The sequence below is a fragment of the Neomonachus schauinslandi genome, chromosome 10 (genome assembly GCF_002201575.2).
Source record: "Neomonachus schauinslandi chromosome 10, ASM220157v2, whole genome shotgun sequence".
Lineage (NCBI taxonomy): Eukaryota > Metazoa > Chordata > Mammalia > Carnivora > Phocidae > Neomonachus > Neomonachus schauinslandi.
The window spans coordinates 6,257,754-6,275,029 of NC_058412.1; the positions used below are offsets into that span (position 1 = coordinate 6,257,754).

The 17,276-nt window shown below is 37.1% G+C and overlaps 1 protein-coding gene across 6 annotated transcripts in view; it reads right to left on the reverse strand.

Annotated features, from left to right (window-relative positions):
* KIDINS220 (kinase D interacting substrate 220) overlaps window positions 1–17,276 on the reverse strand; it is a 99,797-nt gene that overhangs the window by 39,488 nt on the left and 43,033 nt on the right. For all 6 annotated transcript variants that reach the window (XM_044918972.1, XM_044918974.1, XM_044918971.1 and 3 more), the window contains 7 exons: window positions 15,816–15,967; window positions 15,343–15,632; window positions 14,423–14,563; window positions 13,238–13,481; window positions 12,800–12,888; window positions 10,700–10,844; window positions 5,906–6,068 (listed from right to left, as the gene is read on the reverse strand). In XM_044918972.1, the coding sequence (XP_044774907.1) occupies window positions 5,906–6,068; window positions 10,700–10,844; window positions 12,800–12,888; window positions 13,238–13,481; window positions 14,423–14,563; window positions 15,343–15,632; window positions 15,816–15,967 (1,224 nt within the window). The remainder of the gene's footprint in view (window positions 1–5,905; window positions 6,069–10,699; window positions 10,845–12,799; window positions 12,889–13,237; window positions 13,482–14,422; window positions 14,564–15,342; window positions 15,633–15,815; window positions 15,968–17,276) is intronic.

Here is a 17,276-nt window from a genome sequence, read left to right on the forward strand (position 1 = left end):
GTGTGTGTGTGTGTGTGTGTGTGTGTGTGTGTGTAGAGAAAGGTTTAGAAAAAAGGGTGTGTGTGTGTATGTGTGTGGAGAAAACCAGCCAGCATAGGAGACAGTATGAAACTAATGACAGAGCAATTGAGACAGAACCTTAACTTCAGATAAACTGCATAAAGGGCACATGGGGTTCTCTGTACTGTTCTTACTCTTGCAAATTTTCTAAGTTTGAAAGTATTTTCAAACGGAAAACAATTTTATTTAAAAAACATGTAAGTTCCTCAAGGGCATAACATACTTGTTATATTTGTCCCTCTATGCACCCCAACTCCTGGGCCAGCCCTGCAACACTGGAAAGCATAAAGGACAACCATATAAGCCTTGGCTCATAGTAAAAACTCATGTTGAGTGAAGAAAATTGACTAGAATGGATAAACAAAAATCAAGGGAAGCTATGAGTCTCTATCCCTTACTCATCTTGGTTTCTTGAAAAGAAGAGGCAAGATTTTAGGAAAACATGTTCAAATGATAGATCTAAAATGAGATCAAATTACTCCTCATCCTTTTGTATCTTTGTCTTCCTGCCACTATCCCAGCAAAGATTAAATAGGAAACTCCAAAACTAGTACTTTCTAATTTAAAGTACTACCCAACAATAAGTTAAAAGCTCTGTTTCACACAAACATGCTCAGCATCTTCTATATAATTTAACAACATGCGGGAATAAGAAATTCTCTGCAAAGAAATGGGATACTGTGGACTTTTTAAAATCTATGTGGTTTCACCTGGATAATCTACTAACCCAAGAGTTGCAGATTCTAATCATACTTGACCTCCTTGATGGACTGTCCATCTTATTTTCTTCCTGTAGGGTCTGACATGGCTAACTTGACTTCCTGGCAATTTGTAGATTTCAGTAGTTCTTAACACACTAATGAGCATTGCCCCTTCTGCATCCATTTGCTTCATACTTTTTAGAGATACTGGTACTGACATTAGAATCAATCAATCAACCAACCAAGTGTGGTTTGTGATTCACCCTGCCACCATGAAACAAAACACTGGGTTTTTGTGGGGTTTTTTTAAGCTTTCAGTAGAGCTATGTTTATATACATAATGATTCTCAACTACATGTAGCATGCGTGTAAAAGTTACTGAAATCATATGTGTTTACTAAGAAGTACAGTTCTTGGATGCATTTAGCTTAAACTATGTCCTTAAGTAAAAATGTTAGCAAAGCAACAAATAATTATTATTCAATATTTGCATCTCCTTTCTCCCAAGGGAAAAATACTAGTTCCCCAAAATATCTATTTATTTATTCATTTACTCTATCCTACAATATGCTTAAAAGGATTTCAAAGGTATAATTGCAATACTATCACCAACAACAAGCTCAAGATTTCTCTGCAGTTAATTCTGTCCTCAGGATATATTCTACTAAGAATAAAGAGTCAGAGTACTAAGTTCAAAGGTGATTGAATTAATTATTTTCTCTGTGTGGTTATGTTATCAATTTTATATACAGTTAGGATCATTTCTTTCTGTTTTTATATGATACTAGGATTTGCTTTTTTCCATCCTCTTTATTTTGGAATATGACTGAGAGTCCAACCACATGAAAATGGACAGAGATGCCTCATCTCTCATCTCTGCATCCACGACAGGCAAGCATTCTCACCAGGTTCTGGTTTACCCTTCCTAGAAGTTTGTGTTCTTTTTTGACAAAAAAAAAAAAAAAAAGAATACCTACCTATTTATATATAAATGTTCTATTTCTCCTTCTTTCTTATACAAACACTATCATGCTGTACACTGTTCATACTTCGCTATTTTTACTTAATATATCCTGGAAATTCCTCCATATCAATCACAGAGTTTTTTTCTCATTCTTTTCTACAGTTACAAAATATTAGCGTAGATATGCTAAAATTTACTCAACCAATGTTCCTATACATGTACGTTTAAGTTGCATGGTTTTGTATTTGTGGAGGTGTATATTCAGAGTAAATTTCTACAAGTGGAATTGCTGGATTGAAAGTAAATATACATGTACTTGTTCACTACTGTATCTCCAGCATCCAGCAGCAGAACCACAAATAATAAACACTTATTTTTGTTGGATTGAACTGAAATATGAATTTTTTTGAGGACTTTAAAAACCTTGTATTCATTTTCACAACTTTCCTGCTTCTGTCTCCTGGGGACCCAGACTTTGACCACTTCCCACCTTCTTCACAGAACATATAGAGGGCCTAGTGCCTGGGGCTTCAAGCACACAGCCCATGAAATGCAAAAAGTTGATTAGTGTTTCTGTAATCTTGAGACACAGTGTACTTCTAAGCAATATACTCAACTAAAGGAAGGTAAAGACCCTGACCTGAGTCCTCTTCTGTACCAAAACCACAGATTGACATGGGCTATATTTACTCTGTTAAAAGCCCGGGGCGGGGGGGCAGGGAGGAAAACTGAAAAACGTAATCACTAACAGGTTATCTTAAATAGAGAAAGCTGATGTTTTTACAAAGGCAAAGAAAAATTGTAGAAAAAAATAATATAGCAATGTCTGCTTAATAGGTTAGTTGTCATTGGAGTAAATAAGACAATTTATATTAAACATCTTATATCTTAAATAGAGTATTACTATCTTATTCTAGAAAGAAATGGAGAACACAGAATTGTAAAAACTCCAGACACTTCATTTTCATCATAAACGTTCAGTGTCTTAAGTATTCCAGACAAGGCTACAGCTGAAGAAAATTTAGATGACACTACCATGTTGTGAGAAGCGGCACCCTCTGCCCATGGACTCTGGAGCAGGTACCCAGCTCTAGCACTTAGTGGCTGTGAGACATCAGGACATGACTCACCTTCTCTGGGCTTCAATTTTCTCATGTGTAAAATAAGAATAATAACACTTACTTATTACTACTTAATAATAACAATAGATGGTGAGAATAAAAGGTGTTAAAACAAAGTGTTTAGAACAGTGACGGGCACCTAAGTAGTTTACGGACTCTGAGAGACCTGAATGGAAAGAGCTCTACTACTTAAGAGCTAAGTGACTTGGGGAAGTGACCTACACTTTCTGAACCACAATCTTCCTTGTTAATAACATGGAACTGTTCTAACCACCGAGCTTTCTAAAGCTGCAAGAGAACTAAGGCACTGGCAGACTCTGGTGCTTGAGGAAGAAAGGTTGGAGATACACATGCCAAAAGGAGAAAACGCTAATGATGAGCAACCCCTCCTCCTTAAATGAGGACCCCTGTGAGACAAGCAGCTCTCCTGTTGCCATGATTTCAAATTTCTTGAAACCAAATGTATTACTCTAAGAACAATACCAGTTCAGACAGACTCTAAGAATCCTGTTTATAGTTCCTAAATGAAGGCTTAGTTTTTTCTCAGACATATTTTTATTTACACACAAATAATAATTTCTCAAGGATGAGGTGAAGTGCCAAAGGACTACCTGTCCATGCTAATTAGCACTTTGTGTAAAAACTATACCATGTGAAAAATAAAACCTATTATATTGGTATGAATTATAATTAAGAAGTTAAAACATTTAAAAAGTTAAATTTTAACTGTTTAATAATAACTATGCTCATCTAGCAAACATTCATAACTATGCAACACGTGTTATGATGTAAAACTTATTCATGAAATAACACTATTTTTCTACACAACCAAGAGAAAAATCAATCGTGTATCTTATAAGAAAAAAGATAATTTCTAAAATATCAAAGAGCAGATGAAATTCAGTGCCACTTCTCTACAGCAGGCAGTAATTATGCATCACTGCCATCTACTGGAACACCTACTTGACACAGCACACAGTTTAAATAACTTTAGTATAAATTAAACAACTTTAGTATAAATTAAACAGCAAAATCAAGAAGAGCGCATATCTGTAGACTATTACTACACCATTCTCTATAATTCTAAAGCCTAGGATTAAATAAAATACATACATGAAAAATGGGGAGGGGTGCCTGGGTGGTCCAGTTGGTTAAGCGACCGACTCTTGATTTCAGCTCAGGTCATGATCTCAGGGTCATGATATCTATCCCCGCACTGGGCTCCACGCTCAGCACGGAATCTGCTTGACATTCCTCTCCCTCTCCCTCCCCCACTCTCTTTTTTTCTCTCTCTCTAAATAAAATCTTTAAAAAATATGGGGCTTGTCATCAAAAGGAATGAGATCTTGCCATTTGCAACGACGTGGATGGAACTGGAGGGTATTATGTTGAGCAAAATAAGTCAAACAGAGAAAGACATGTATCATATGATCTCACTGATACGAGAAATTCTTAATCGTAGGAAACAAACTGAGGGTTGCTGGAGTGGGGGGTGGGGTGGGAGGGATGGGGTGACTGGGTGATAGACACTGGGGAGGGTATGTGCTCTGGTAAGCGCTGTGAATTGCGCAAGACTGTTGAATCTCAGATCTGTACCTCTGAAACAAATAATGCAATATATGTTAAGAAAAAAAAAAAAAAGAAGAAGAAGGTAGCAGGAGGGGAAGAATGAAGCGGGGGAAATCGGAGGGGTAGACGAACCATGAGAGACGATGGACTCTGAAAAACAAACTGAGGGTTCTAGAGGGGAGGGGGGTGGGAGGATGGGTTAGCCTGGTGGTGGGTATTGAAGAGGGCACGTTCTGCATGGAGCACTGGGTGTTATGCACAAACAATGAATCATGGAACACTACATCTAAAACTAATGATGTAATGTATGGGGATTAACATAAGAATAAAAAAAAATATATGTGGCTTGAAAAATAAGGAAAACTGTATGCTGACAGTACTTTAAGAAAAAATTTTTGTGATCTTAAAAGTTTTAATATATGAACTATATACTAAATGCTTTGTTAGAGTTAGTATTTCATTTATATGTTAAAATAATTATTTCAGTTATACCGAGTTTTACAAAATTGTATAATTTCTTGGTACTATCTTTTTTCTAAGAGATGTTTATTTAGAGCCGCAATTGAACACTTTGAAGGTATTAAGTATTCTGGCAAACAAAAAGGATTATAATTTCATTTGTGAATTTGATAAGAAATTGTCAACTCTTAAAACTTTACATACTTGATATTTCACTGAACCTTAACTGTGTATCTTTCAAGAAAAAATTTAATTAATTTCTTATCAGAAGAAAAAATTTTAAAAGTACTTCAAATGACTGACCTTAAAGGAACAATAAATTCCTTTATTGCTTAATGCAAAGGATGTTTTCCAGCTTATATTCAGTTTCAAAAGTCCTCCAGATACAAAACTGAAAATATCTGTACTAATGATTTAAAAAATTTAACCTCCTTGGGGCGCCTGGGTGGCTCAGATGGTTAAGCGTCTGCCTTCAGCTCAGGTCATGATCCCAGAGTCCTGGGATCAAGCCCCACATCGGGCTGCTGGCTCAGCGGGGAGCCTCTTTCTCCCTCTCCCTCTGCCTCTTCCCCTGCTCATGCTCTCTCTCTCTCTCCCCCTGTATCTCTGTGTCTCAAATGAATAAATAAATAAATAAATAAAAATAAAAAATTTAACCTCCTTAATATTCTAAGTAAAGACACTTAGAATAAAAAATAAGATGGAAAAAATAATAACATTTCAAGATTTGCATTTTGTATGTATAAATACACAAAACTAATAGGACTATTAATTAAACTTTTTTTTACCATGTAAGTTACCCTGAAAAGGGAAGACTATATCCAACTAAAGAGGTAAATCTTACATGAGATATTTACCTGTGCTAATACAACTCCAAAATTATAATGGAATTAATAAGAATGGTTAGTTGAATCCAGAAGTATACATTTCATGCATATTATTTTGTATTCATTTTGTTTTATATGCATTAACTTTTTTCTGAAAAGTCAACTCAATCTAAGATAAAGTTAAATATCAAGAGGTCAACGTACCTTTCATAGATGGTTTTTAATGTCATTTGATCTGGAATACCTTCAGTCTCTTCCAAATATAATATGAGCCATGAAGTTCGGTATGGCCACTGCTCAGTAAGGTTGATCCAGCTAGCAAGCCTGTCCCAGTTGAAACTAATCTGATTGGCTCTCAGTAATCGCCCTTTAAAAAATATAAAAAACATTTTAAAATTAATAGATGTGTAATATTATAGTAAGCAAAGCATTTAGCATATTGACAAGTAATTTAAATATTTAAAAGTTGCAATTTTATTTACACTACAAATTCAAACCTACTATTTATATGGCTTCTATAATTCAAAGAGCTGTACTGGAAAAAGGCTAGGGATTAAACACAATTCTGTTTAAGTCTAAAGTAATTTTTTTGTGTCATCTGCTACTAGTGTTATATACTGCCATATACATGCAGGCAAAAATCTTTCAGAACTATGTGTCAGCCAGTCTCAACACTGCCCACAATCAGACAGCAGAACATCAATGCACCCATGATGGACCCCATCCTCTAAAGTACCATTCTAAGTTGATAAGGAAATGATATAGTGCATCAGAAGGTGATCAGTTCTATGAAGTAAATTAATAAAGCAAGGAGTGTCGAAGAAGGAAGTGTAATTTTATATAAGGTAACAAAGGAAGGTCCCATTGAAAAGCTGACATTTAAGCAAAGACTTAAAAGGAGATGAGAAAGCCCATTATGCATCTCTCCAAAGAAAGATCATTACATGGCAGGAACATGCTAGGCATTTTCAGGGAACAGCAAAGAGGTCAGTAAGGGATGGAAGAGGAGAGTAGAAGATGAGGTCAGAGGTAGGGAAAGAGGTAAAGAGAGAGACATCACGTCAAAAAGGGCCTTGTAAGAAACTGTAAGGACTTAAGATTTTTATCTTCAGCAAAATGGGAAGATAATAGAGTTCTGAGCAGAAAAATAACATGATTGGCATGTATTTCAAAAGGTCACTGTAGCTGCAACATGGAGAACAGACCACAGAGGAAAAGTAGGAGCAGGGAGATATCAGGCTACTGCTATAATTAATACAGATGAGACATAATGATACAAAGGATAAGGGTAGTATGTTACAAATCATGAAAAATGGTCAAATTCTGGATATAGTCTAAACATAGAACTGAAGAATGCACTAGAGGGGCTCCTGGGTGGTTCAGTTGGTTAAGCGACTGCCTTCGGCTCAGGTCATGATCTCAGGGTCCTGGGATCGAGCCCCGCATCGGGCTCTCTGCTCAGCAGGAAGCCTGCTTCTCCCTCTCCCACTCCCCCTGCTTGTGTTCCCTCTCTTGCTCTCTGTCAATTAAATAAATAAAATCTTAAAAAAAAAAAAAAAAAAGAATGCACTACAGATTGGATGCAGTATATGAAAAAAAGATACCAATGTTTTTTTGCCCAAGGAACTGGGAAAAGAGTTGGATTAACTGAGATGGGAGACTATAAGTGGATTAAGTTTGGGGCAGAAGATCTTAAGTTCAGTTTTGGACCTGGTATATATCAGACATATATTAGACACCACTAGATATCAAGTAGGCAACTGGAGAGCAACAAGGCTGAAGATATACATTTGAGAATCTTTTGCATGTAGATGGTATGCAACCCTTTGGGACTAAATGAGATCACCAAAGGAGCTGGTTCAGATCGAAAAGGAAAGAAACAATGACTGCACCAGGGGCATTCCGACACTAAATGGTAAGGGTAGATGAGGTTTTTATGGTACTTATTGTTACATGACTTTATATGTTTCTGTCTTTACCAATAGGGCAAGAACTTTATCTTGTTTACTGCTTATCTCACAATACCCAGACTGATATCTGGCATATCTAGACAGTCACCATATATTTGTTAAATGCATACAAAGATATTGATAATATGCTAGAACATTTCCACTGTAGAACATAATCAATTTAATAAAGTTTGAGACCTCACTTAAAGGGATTTAATTACCAAAAATACTGTACATATATTAGATACAACTTCACTTGCCATTTAGTTCATAGCATGTACCCCAACCTTAGTCTAAAAGCAAATTCCAGTGTAACTATCATAACAGTGTTAACACTAGTCAATATTACAAAGTACCATTCAATACGATGCACAGAAACATACACTTATATACTAAATTTACATTTATATGTATTTATATTTATATGTAAGCATTAACATGGTGAAGAGCTGAATTCTATGCATGGAATTCAGGCACAGGGCAATAATCTTCAATTTTATTGTCAATATTTTTATTTAAAATATTATTTGAAAACTAAAACAATAGCAGCATATAAAATTTGAATTTCAACATTGTTTTAAAGATTTTATTTATTTATTTGAGAGGGGGAGAGAGAGAGAGAGAGAGTGAGTAAGAGTGCAAGAGCAGGGTGAGGGAGATGCAGACTCCCCACCAAGCAGGGAGCCCTATGCGGGGCTTGATCTCCAGACCCTGGGATCATGACCTGATCTGAAGGCAGATGCCTAACCGACTGAGCCACTCAGGTGCCCCCAAATTTCAACATTTTAAATTACAAGTTAATTAAGACATCCATGTTCATGGATTGGAACACTCTATTGACATTTTAACCCAAGTCATCTATAGACTCAATGAAATCTGTCAAAACTCCCAATGACATTTTTTGCAGAAATAGAAAAACCCATCCTAAAATTCATATGGAATCTCATGTGACACTGAATAGCCAAAACAATCCTGAAAAAGAAGAACAAAACCGGAGGACTCACACTTCCTTATTTCAAAACTGACTACAAAGCTACAGTAATCAAAACAGTATAGACTGGCATAAACATAGGCATATAGATCAACAGAACAGAATAGAGAGCTGAAATAAATCCTCATGTGTATGGTCAAATGATTTTTTTTTTTTTAAAGATTTTATTTATTTATTTGAGAGAGAGAGAATGAGAGACAGAGAGCACGAGAGGGAAGAGGGCAGAGGGAGAAGCAGACCCTCTGCTGAGCAGGGAGCCCGATGCGGGACTCGATCCCGGGACTCCAGGATCATGACCTGAGCCGAAGGCAGTCGCTCAACCAACTGAGCCACCCAGGTGCCCTGGTCAAATGATTTTTGACAAGGGTGCCAAGACCATTAGATGGGGAAAGGACAGTCTTTTCAATAAATGGTGCTGGGGAAACTGGAGATCCACATGCTAAAGAATGAAGTTGAACCCCTACCTAACACCATAAATAAAAATTAACTCAAAATGGATCAAGTTACCTAAATGTAACTTAAAACAATAAAATGTAACTTCAAACTTAGAAGAAAACATAGGACAAAAACTTCTCAACACTGGATCTGGCAGTACTTTCTTGAATATGACACCAAAGCCACACAAAAAAACAACAACAAACAAACTGAAATTCAAGAAAATTTTAAAATTTTGTACACCACAACACACTATCCACAAAGTAAAAATGCAACCCACAGAATGAGGGAAAATATTTGCAAATCATTTATCTGATAAGGGATTAATATCCACAATATACAGAGAACTTCTAAAACTCAACAATAAAAAACCCAAACAACCCAATCCAAAAATGGACAAAGGACTTGAATAAACATTTCTCCAAAGAAGATATAGGAATGGCAATAAGCATATGAAAAGATGCTCAACATCACTAATCATTAGGGAAATACAAATCCAATCTTCAATGAGATACTACTTCTCACCTATTAGGATGGCTACTATCAAAACATAAATAAAAAGAAAAAAGCGTTGGTGAGGATGTAGAGAAATTGGAACCTTTGTGCATTGTTGGTGGGAATGTAAAATGGTGCACCCACGGAAAACAGAATTAGGTTCCTCAAAAAATTAAAAATAGAAATACCATGTGACCCAGCAATTCCATTTCTGAGTATATATCCAAAAGAACTGAAAGCATGGTCTTGGAAAATATTAAGATACACTCATGTTCATAGCATCATTATTCACAATAGCTAAAACATTGAAGCAACCCACATGTCCATCAATAGATGAATGGATAAGCCAAAATATGGTATATACACAATGGAATAGTATTCATTCTTTAAAAGGAAGGAAATTCTACATGCTACAACATGGTGAACCTTGAAGACATTATGTTAAGTGAAATAAGCCAGTCACAAAAAGGTAAATATTATATGATTCCACTTTTATGAGGTACTTAGTGTAGTAATATTCTGTAGAACAGAAAGTAGAATAGTGGTTGCAAGGCGCTGAGGAAGGGGAGAAGGGGGAGTAATTATATAACAGGTACAGAGTTTCAGTTTTACAAGATGGGAAGAATTATGGGGATGGATGGTGGTGATGGGTGCACAACAGTGTGAATGCATTTAATATCACCAAATTATACCCTTCAATACGGTTAAGATAGTAAATTTTGTTATGTGTTATTTTACTTAACCCAATAAAAAAGAAAAAATCTATCATTTGAAAACTAAAACAGTGTACAAAATCTGAATGCCAACATTTTAAATTTTAAGTTATTTATACTCAGTCATACAAATTAGCATAAAATTATCTTTATACAAAGAGAAAAATTAAACCTGAGGTGAAATAAAAGATTTTTTAAATCATCAAGTTTTAAAAATAACAGTGTACAACTGATGGTTGATTTTCATTGTCAAAACTAATATAGGTTTTATTAGATACACTTAAGGCAAATAAAAGTGGTATACAGCAGTATAAACATATGAACACAGTACATCCTTTTGTTTCTGAAAGTGAATTGCTTTGCTAATGTGTTCAAGTTTATTATCTACCACAAGATAGTAAGAAACAAAAGCTACCTGTCACAGAAACAATATTAAGTAATCTTCTCATGGTCTGAGGACTTATGTCACTGAACCAGTCCTCAGTAACCAGCAGTTTTGTAAGATCAAAGGACATCTGCCGAGTAATGGTCCGCTGCATCTGCCTTCTTCGGTAAGTATCCTGAAAGAGTTTAAGAACAATGAGAGTGAACTAATACTCCAAGTCTGAGAACTTAAGGCTTTTTGAGAAGCTAATATATGTTTATGATGACAACAAAAATAATCTATAATTTTAGTCAAAGAGGAAGATTACATACTAATAATAGTCATTATTATGATTATTCCCTGAGGCAGAATCTTTACAGAACAGTTATAAAGTAGTATCAGCAGCAACTGCATCAGATGGTGTGCTTTAACTTCAGATGTATTTTGATTCATAGCTGTACGGTTAGAGAAAGCTAAATGCCTTGAAGATTATAAATAAGCAGAATTATGGAAAGAGAATTCAAGTCAAACTCTTATAGGAGTTCCATTTTCATAGGGACCCTGAAATAATAAAGCAAATAAATTCTTGTCTAGTTTTAAGCATTCAGCATCTTGATGTTTAGGTTATTTTTAAATGTGTGACAACTACCCTCACATATGTATAAGAATTAAAGGTGCTCCTGAGATTAAGAATTCCTTCATTCTTAATCTCAGGAAACAAACTGAGGGTTGCTGGAGTGGAGGGTGGGGTGGGAGGGATGGGGCGGCTGGGTGATGGACATTGGGGAGGGTATGTGCTATGGTGAGCGCTGTGAATTGTGTAAGACTGCTGAATCACAGACCTGTACCTCTGAAACAAATAATACATTATATGTTAAAAAAAAAAAAAAAAGAAGAAGATAGCAGGAGGGGAAGAACGAAGGGGGGAAAATCGAGGGGGAGATGAACCATGAGAGACGATGGACTCTGAAAAACAAACTGAGGGTTCTAGAGGGGAGGGGGGTGGGAGGATGGGTTAGCCTGGTGACGGGTATTAAAGAGGGCACGTTCTGCATGGAGCACTGGGTGTTATGCACAAACAATGAATCATGGAAGACTACATCGAAAACTAATGATGTAATGTATGGGGATTAACATAACAATAAAAAATTTTTTAAAAAAAGAATTAAAGGCGCTCTAGTGGGCAGAGTGGGATAGAGAATCCCTTCGAATCCGAGGAACAATAGGCACAACAAAGGTGAGTTCTCATCTGAAGTCATGGTGAATGCAAGCACAGGGAGCCCAAAAGGCCAGACTACTAAGAGACAAATTCGAAATGTGAAATTATACCCTCCTCCTAATTTATTACTATCAAGTGATATTAATTTTGCATTCATACTTATATAGGTTAGAGACATAAAATCAAAACATTAAAATGTCACTGAAGACACATTATATAAAATGTCCCAAATGTAATGGTAGCAAACTAGGAAAAAGAAAACAGTGCCAATGCTAGCCCAATGTTAAGTGGCACCATCACTGTAACTTACCTGCAAGTGGACATCTTCCTGTCTTATAATACTCTCTCGATCTATATACAAAAGAGGGTTCTAAGAGTGGAGTAGGACAGGGAAAACGCGAGTGTTCGAGGAGAAACCTGAGGTGGCTGGGCAGGACACGCAATCACTATATGGGTGTAAAAGAAAGGGTCACACCTCACAGATAACAGGGACAGAGGAAAGCCAGCAGGAAGAGCATGGAGCTCTTCTCACACCACGAGCCTCTTTCCCCCGTACAGCTCTGGTGGCCACAGGCACCTGGAATGGGTACAGCCTAACCTGGAATGAATACGGGGGTTCTCAACCCCGGATGACATCATCTGGAGAGCTTTAAAATCTCACTCCCAAAGATTCTGATTCAGCTGCTCAGAGGAAGGGCACCTGGGAACAGGTTAGGAGAGGATGGGGCCTACCACACAATCCACAGTTGTTATGGGCTCTAGGCTCACATGTTTCCTAAAATGCCACCTGAAGCCAAAAGGAAATTCAATAATACAATTTATCTGATGAGTTTAATGTAATATTTACAGTAGCATATATTTAAGTAGTATCAGCCTAGCTTTATTTGAACAACAGCAATACAAACACATGGCTCAAAACAGTGGCATCTTACCCGTCTATTAAGGGCTGTCTTGCTACCGAGCTTAGTCATCTCTCCAAGGCTGTTTTGTGAAACTCTTCTGTCAGCATCTTCCTGTATCCCTTAAAGAATTTGTCGAGAGAGCACCACTGTATTAAAATTCTGTTGTACATGATATTTATTTTAAAGATTTTATTTATTCATGAGAGACAGACAGAGAGATAGGCAGAGGGAGAAGCAGGCTCCCCGCAGAGCAGGGACCCCAATGCGGTACTCGATCCCAGGACCCCGGGATCACGACCTGAGCCGAAGGCAGACACTTGACCGACTGAGCCACCCAGGTGCCCCTGTTGTACATGATGTTTAAAGAGAAATGAAATACCAACAGTATTTTTCAAGGTAAAAGGGGAGTCACCATAAAACACTATGTAACTACTTCAAACCAAAGTACCTGAGGAACTGGATCTTTACCTGCATTATCTGTGCATGGAATGTCCCCATTTGTTGTTGAAGTCACAAGAAATTTTCTTGCATTGCTTAGTCCACGACTATTAAGGAAAACAGGTAAATGAACTATATTGCGCATATAGTCATGTCCATTTATATTTGAGTCACGAAGCACACTGTTGAGGTTCTGGTTAATTGCCTTTATAATAATATGTGGATCACTTGCAAAAATGGCAATGAATGGGCCTTTTGAAAACAAAATTCGGACCTGTGGTAGAAAAAAATGTGTACTTATGATATAAATTTCAAATTATCCAAAGCAACAAAAAGTCCCTTTCAAATCTGTACTATCCTTTGGTGACTATATTTTTTAAATACTATCTTTTTTCAAACTCTTATTTCATATGAAAACAAATTTCATTGAAGTCTCAATCTGTTTTTTCACCATCTGACAATTTTTCACCATCTAACAGTGATAAAACCTCCAAAGAAAACAATTAATCCTGTCTTATTTTGAGATATTTACGGTCTACATTAAAAGGAAAGATCAAAACACATAGGAATTTTGTGAATATACATGAGGTGCTGGGCACACTGGTCTCTCTCCACAGCTACACACTATTGTTTTAACATACCTTATAGAGAGCCACTGATGTACCCCTATTTAAACAAAAACTACAAATTGTGTGGGTTCTCTACTGTTGCCTCTGATTCTAACCATAACTATCTGCAAAAGAAAGCTGGAGTCACACTATGGACTTCAGAGCTATTTTTGTTCATTTTCTCACACAGCCATTGAAGCTAAAATTATTTAAATCTGTTTGTGATGAGACATTTACTCCTGCTATACTTCTGCACTTAAAAAAAAAATAGTTGGTTTGGGGCGCCTGGGTGGCTCAGTCGTTAAGCGTCTGCCTTCGGCTCAGGTCATGATCCCAGGGTCCTGGGATCGAGCCCCGTATCGGGATCCCTGCTCTGCGGGAAGCCTGCTTCTCCCTCTCCCACTCCCCCTGCTTGTGTTCCCTCTCTGGCTGGCTCTCTCTCTGTCAAATAAATAAAAATAAAAAATAAAAAATAAAAATCTTAAAAAAAATAGTTGGTTTGACAAAAGAGAAAGTACTATTCAAATTCCACTTGAGAAATTCACAAAGTCATTCCTCTCAGCTACCACATGTGACAATTATAAGTTTCAAGATGGCAAAGACATACAGTGTCCAGCATCTGGAGTACTTTGTCCTGCTCGCAGGCATCTAATCCATCAATGATAACCACCAGCCTCGTCTGATTTTGAGTGAAGCTGTCAATGGTTTTTGCCATCCTGGCCATCAATTCCACTTCACACTTAAGAACCTACGCAAAGGAAAGGACAGAAGCACTGAAGATACAAGAAATTTAAGCACATTTCTTAAAAAGTCTGACAGAAGCTCATCTAATAGCAAGAAAAGAAATCCCACGTCCTCACTGCCAGTTGTGGTCCCACTTAAAACCACAGTGAGTGCTTCACAATTTATAAATGTGATAATTTATAAATTTATGACTTTACATAAATTAGAGCATTTTACCCTTACAATGAGGTAGCCACAGTCATACCCACTGTAAAAGGACAAACTGGGCTGAGTGACTTATTTGCCAAGATCACATGCTCTGAAAGTCAAAAGACTAGGAATTGAATGCAAATTCAAATGATCTAAACACCACACGACAGCTGGCTCCTGATGGCATATGACCTTGATCAAAGGAAGGGGTTACAGATATTGTATAAAGTCCCTTTTGATTCTAAAAGTATGGTCCTATTTTATATGTTTTGGTGGTTTAATTTGCTTCCTCTACCCGGCTCTAGAGGAGCCTATCTTATTAGGCAGGAAACCCATTACTAGTAGGGAGGTGGTGACCTGTGGAGCAATCCCCTAACTCCTAGAAGTACCTTACAAAAGTCTATTTTATAAAAACCTGTACTGTTTTCATTTTTCCCACTTCAAATGTACATTTCCACAGGGCAAATCTGGACTAAAACTAAAAACAAATGCAACACTGTAACATTTACAGAGTCCACGCCCTAAAGCCCCACCATCAGGGTCATGGTAGCATACCCACATTCATTTACTTTCTAATGATCAGTGAGTGCTTACCTTCATGAATCCTTCACTTTTCAGTTTGTGCAGTTTTGAGGCAGCATTATGGAGGCGTTTCCTTTGAGAATTCAGGAGAGAGTCCAGCACCTGCCACCATGTACGACAGTTCAGCACAAAGGCCAATCCCACTATTGACGCGATTGATATGAGGACAGCATTCACTGTCAGATGTTTTGGGTCAACTCTGAAGATAGCCAGGAGAGTAATTCCAGCAATGATGCAGCCAAAGATAAAAAGGAAGATGACAAAAGATGGCAGGCAACACGTTTTTTTCCATTTCTTTTTGCCTGTAAGACAACAAATGGTTTTACCAATTATCTACATACCAAGTATCTAGAGGAACCTAACCGTGACAAGTCATGGCATATGAATTTCTGATGTTCAATTCGTGTTTTCACAGAAATGCACTGAACATTCATCCCAGCCTCATCCCCTACACACATAAAGAGGGAGTAAGAAGGAAGTCCTACCCTGTGTATCTTCAGTCTTGAATACTCGAAAGAGCCTGGTTGCCAAAAAGCCAAACTCTCTCTCACAGGCATCTGAGAGAGTTGCGATCATTTCAGCCATCGATGTTTCTCCACCTACACTGGACAGCCTGTTGTAATCTGTAAACAAAAACCTTGGGGGGAAAGGAAGTAAAATGTTACTCAGATATCTAAAGAAATAAATAATTTCCACATACATCAATTCTGTATCATGTACCCTACATTTTCTTAATGTCTCTTTTAAAATATTGTCATTCAAGTTCTGAAGAGGGAAAAGAACTTGTAATTAGGTTCCTTCCACTTCTAACATCGTACATACTTGTCTTAGGAAAAGGCAATAACCAAAGTAAAATGTGGCAGAGTTGTATGAAGTTAATTCTGACGAAAAGCAGCAGGGTCAAACGTGGCAGCAGAGCTCAGGCACGGCATCGGACACATGCAGGGCCTTCGGCACAGGGACTGAAAGAGCCACGCGGGGAAGCATGTGAGGCCCCAACCCAAGAGATCAGAAGGCTGACAGAATACTACTACAGTCATTAAGAATTTAAGACCATTTCAAAACTCAAGTTTCAGAATGTTTTATTTATAGCTTAAACATTTAGTAAGGATTTAGAAATGAGGTGTAAAAGATTCTTTTCAGGTTGTTCTTTGAGATAACTGAATAATTTGTATCCTGATCCTCTGAGTGGATAGGATTTCTGCATTTGCTCCTTTCTCCCCTTCCATCCCTAAACTAAATGCTCATCTCAATCCAGTAGAAAAGCACTGCTTTCAAAATACAATCTAGGATCACACTGTACTCTGTTGTGTGATATTAATTTATGCTATTTTTTTTAAAGATTTTATTTATTTGACAGAGAGAGAGACAGTGAGAGCAGGAACAAAGCAGGGGGAGTGGGAGAGGGAGAAGCAGGCTTCCCACCGAGCAGGGAGCCCGATGTGGGGCTCGATCCCAGGACCCTGGGACCATGACCTGAGCCGAAGGCAGATGCTTAACAACTGAGCCACCCAGGCGCCCGTGATTTATGCTATTTTAATTGTTCTAACTTTTTTTAAATAACATCTCATGAATTTAAAATAAGTTTTCTGTGAAAATATTTCCCTCAGTTATTTTATTCCACTCTGTATGTTTTCTTAACTTTTTCATTTTACCTTTTCATTTGTAAATCCTTCTCCTAATACTTAATCATATATGCTAACTACACAAGTTTTTATTTTATTTTTATCTCTTATATTTATAGTTTTGATGTTTCATCTGGTTTGGCCTATTAATTTTCATCTTAAGTTACACATTTTATCTTGTAATAATTTTAAAATTCTTAATCATTTAGTATGCATTTAACTATTTTGCTAATTTTTATTGAATTCCTCTTGCTTTCAATTCTGTTTTTCACTTGACGTTCCTCTGGAGCCCTCTACCTTTCCTTTATTCTTGACATACAT